The sequence below is a fragment of the Euleptes europaea genome, chromosome 3 (genome assembly GCF_029931775.1).
Source record: "Euleptes europaea isolate rEulEur1 chromosome 3, rEulEur1.hap1, whole genome shotgun sequence".
Taxonomy (NCBI): domain Eukaryota; kingdom Metazoa; phylum Chordata; class Lepidosauria; order Squamata; family Sphaerodactylidae; genus Euleptes; species Euleptes europaea.
Genome location: NC_079314.1, coordinates 24,383,550 through 24,386,230, shown reverse-complemented (window position 1 = coordinate 24,386,230; position 2,681 = coordinate 24,383,550). Strand labels below are relative to the sequence as shown.

General features: G+C 50.9%; 1 protein-coding gene across 1 annotated transcript; it reads left to right on the top strand.

Moving 5' to 3' along the window:
• Nucleotides 1–462: 462 nt before the first annotated feature.
• On the top strand, nucleotides 463–1,579 carry FAM110D (family with sequence similarity 110 member D). The gene has a single exon (XM_056847676.1). The coding sequence runs from the start codon at nucleotides 503–505 to the stop codon at nucleotides 1,577–1,579; it is 1,077 nt and encodes a 358-aa protein (XP_056703654.1). The 5' UTR covers nucleotides 463–502.
• The last annotated feature ends 1,102 nt before the right edge of the window (nucleotides 1,580–2,681 follow it).

Below are 2,681 nucleotides of genomic sequence, written 5' to 3'. Positions count from 1 at the left end.
ATGTTAAAAAAATCATTCATCATTGGTGACATTACAGTATGTTTTTTGTGTGCGCCAAGAGTTACCTTCTTTCTAGAGTGACTTCCTACCAGAGCTATAATTCCAGGTTTGTATAATTTCATTAATGGACTGTCTTTTCTGCTTCCAGAGCTACGGCTGAGGTGTGGACACCCAGATCTCTCTCTGCTTGCAGAAAGGAATTCCCTGGATTGCATCGCTGTGGGTCAATTTTAACAATGGGGTGCAGAGAATGGTTTTTGAGAGCTGCTGAAGGCTTCCCACCACAGATTACAAAGCAGTGACCAGAACCTCAGTTGTGGTAAAACCATCGCATCTCTGTCCAGTCCTTAATCTAGCACAAAACTCTGGCAGCCATCTCTATGTACTCATGAGGACATAGAGAACTTTGACCTCGCAACGTCATCTTCCCTTGACGTGACCGAGCCTCCAAGTCTTGAAGGTTCCTATACCCTGCCACTGCCTCTCAAAGTGTGGATATAAAATGAGGCCTCCGGTTCCAGGAGATGGATCTTCCCCTCTCGGGCTACTAAACCGAGGGCCAGAGTACCTACGCAGGCAGCTGGAGGTCAGCGGTGGAGGCCGTACCCCAAGCGCAGTGGAGAGGCTGGAGGCCGACAAAGCCAAATACGTCAAATCCCAACAAGTGATAAACAGCCGTCAAGAACCAGCGCTCCTCTGCTATACCCCTCAACCTTCCCCAGGTTGCAGGAGACCCCTGACCCTCCACCGACACAATGAGTTCTCTCAGGGCTTACTGGTAAGCTCAGATGGCCCTGGGTCCAAAAAGCTATCTCCTCCTCCTCCTCAGTCACCCACAACACGGAGGGGTAGCGGCAGACGTGTGCTGAGGCCGGACTCCCTTGTCATCTACCGTCAGAAACGGGATTGCTCGGCTGTGAACAAAGAAAATGCCAAGGGCTACAGCCTCGTGAGGTGGCTGTTTCAGAGCCCCCTGAGAGATGGATGCGGCAGCTCCCCTTTTCTGAGGGGCCTATTGGGAGAGGGACAGCTGCAAGCAACACAAGAGGAGACCTCCATGGCCTGGTTCGCGGCAGGAAAGGAGGAAACGAGAACTCGAGGCTCCGTCGGCATCCTAGCCAGGCCAAGCGCCAGGTCCGCAGGACAGACTTCAGACAACCGTCAGAAACACCAGTCTGGCTCCTGCGTGGAGAAGGACCAAATCTCTTCCTCGACAAGCCCAGGTCCAACCAGCTCCAAACGAGAGCTGGCTCCGAGCTGTTCTCTTCCTCTTTCGGAGAAAGAGCGTTTTTTCAACTACTGTGGCTTGGACCGGAATCTGGTAGAGGTGCTGGGGGCAGAGCGGTTCAAGCCAGGGGGGAGCTGGGAGGTGGGCTCCTCCGGCCCGCTTTTTGGAAGCATGGGGTCAGCCAGTTCTGAGCAGAGCGCCCCCTCGCACAATGAAGGGGGGCTGTCCACCGAAGAGCCGGGGGAGAAGCTGTCGGTGTCCGTCTCTGTGATCGAACGCAACGCCCGCGTCATAAAATGGCTCTACAGCTGCCAGCAGGCTCGGACTGTAACCAAGGAGTCTACGGTGTAAACATAGACTTGGCCTGGGAAACCAGTCCTTGTTTAGATGAGTGCCGGACATCCCTTGTCTTGCGAGGGCCTGTTGGGGCCCCTGGGGTGGAGGACCAGCCCTTTAATTTATGAGGAAAGTTCCCAATAGGTTGCTGCCCTGCAAGGCCTCTCATGACCAGAACAAGTTGAACCATGTAGCCCCCCTAGTGCTGGCAGTAGGGTTGCCAGGTCCCTCTTCGCCACCAGGGGAAGGTTTTTGAGGTGGAGCCTGAGGAGGATGGGGTTTGGGGAGGAGAGGGACCTCAATGCCATAGAGTCCCATTGCCAAAGTGGCCATTTTCTCTAGGGGAACTGATCTCTATCAGCTGTAATAGCAGATCTCCAGCTAGTACCTGGAGGTTTGTAGGAAATAGGCACCTCTGTGCTAGTACCACAGGGTTTGGAAATCAGCACAGATGCAAAGAAAATTAACAAAGTGCAAACATTTATATAAATAGCTACACAAATACAACACTGAACAAGAACTAGTCATTCATACAAACATGTTGTATTTGTGTAGCTATTTAATACACAAATACAACACTGAACAAGAACTAGTCATTCATACAAACATGTTGTATTTGTGTAGCTATTTAATACACAAATACAACACTGAACAAGAACTAGTCATTCATACAAACGTTGTATTTGTGTAGCTATTTATATAAATGTTTGCACTTTGTTAATTTTCTTCGCATCTGTGCTGAGTACCTGGAGGTTGGCAACAGCAGAAGTGTAGGGCAATCTTTCCACTCACCTTTTCCTTTGCCCTTTGTTGACGGACAACATAGTGTATTGTTGAACTTGGGCTGGGGATCCCTCGGTTCAAATCCTTACTCAGCAGTGAAGTTCACGAGGTGCCACCAGGCAAGTCACGGCCTCAGAGCCCGGCTCCCCTAGAGTTGCCACTTCTCAACTCTGCCTTGGCAAATGATGGAAGATTTGGACGGGGCGCCTGGGGAGAGGGGAATTTGAGGAGGATGTGACGTCACTTCTGGTTGATGTTCTAAGCTGCCATCCTTAGTCTCTGAAATGTGTAGAGTGTCACTGTGCAGGGGCCATTTTTTAAAATCTGCTCCTCT

Excerpts from the sequence above, each read along its gene's own strand:
- FAM110D (XM_056847676.1), top strand. The coding sequence starts at position 503 with ATGAGGCCTCCGGTTCCAGGAGATGGATCTTCCCCTCTCGGGCTACTA.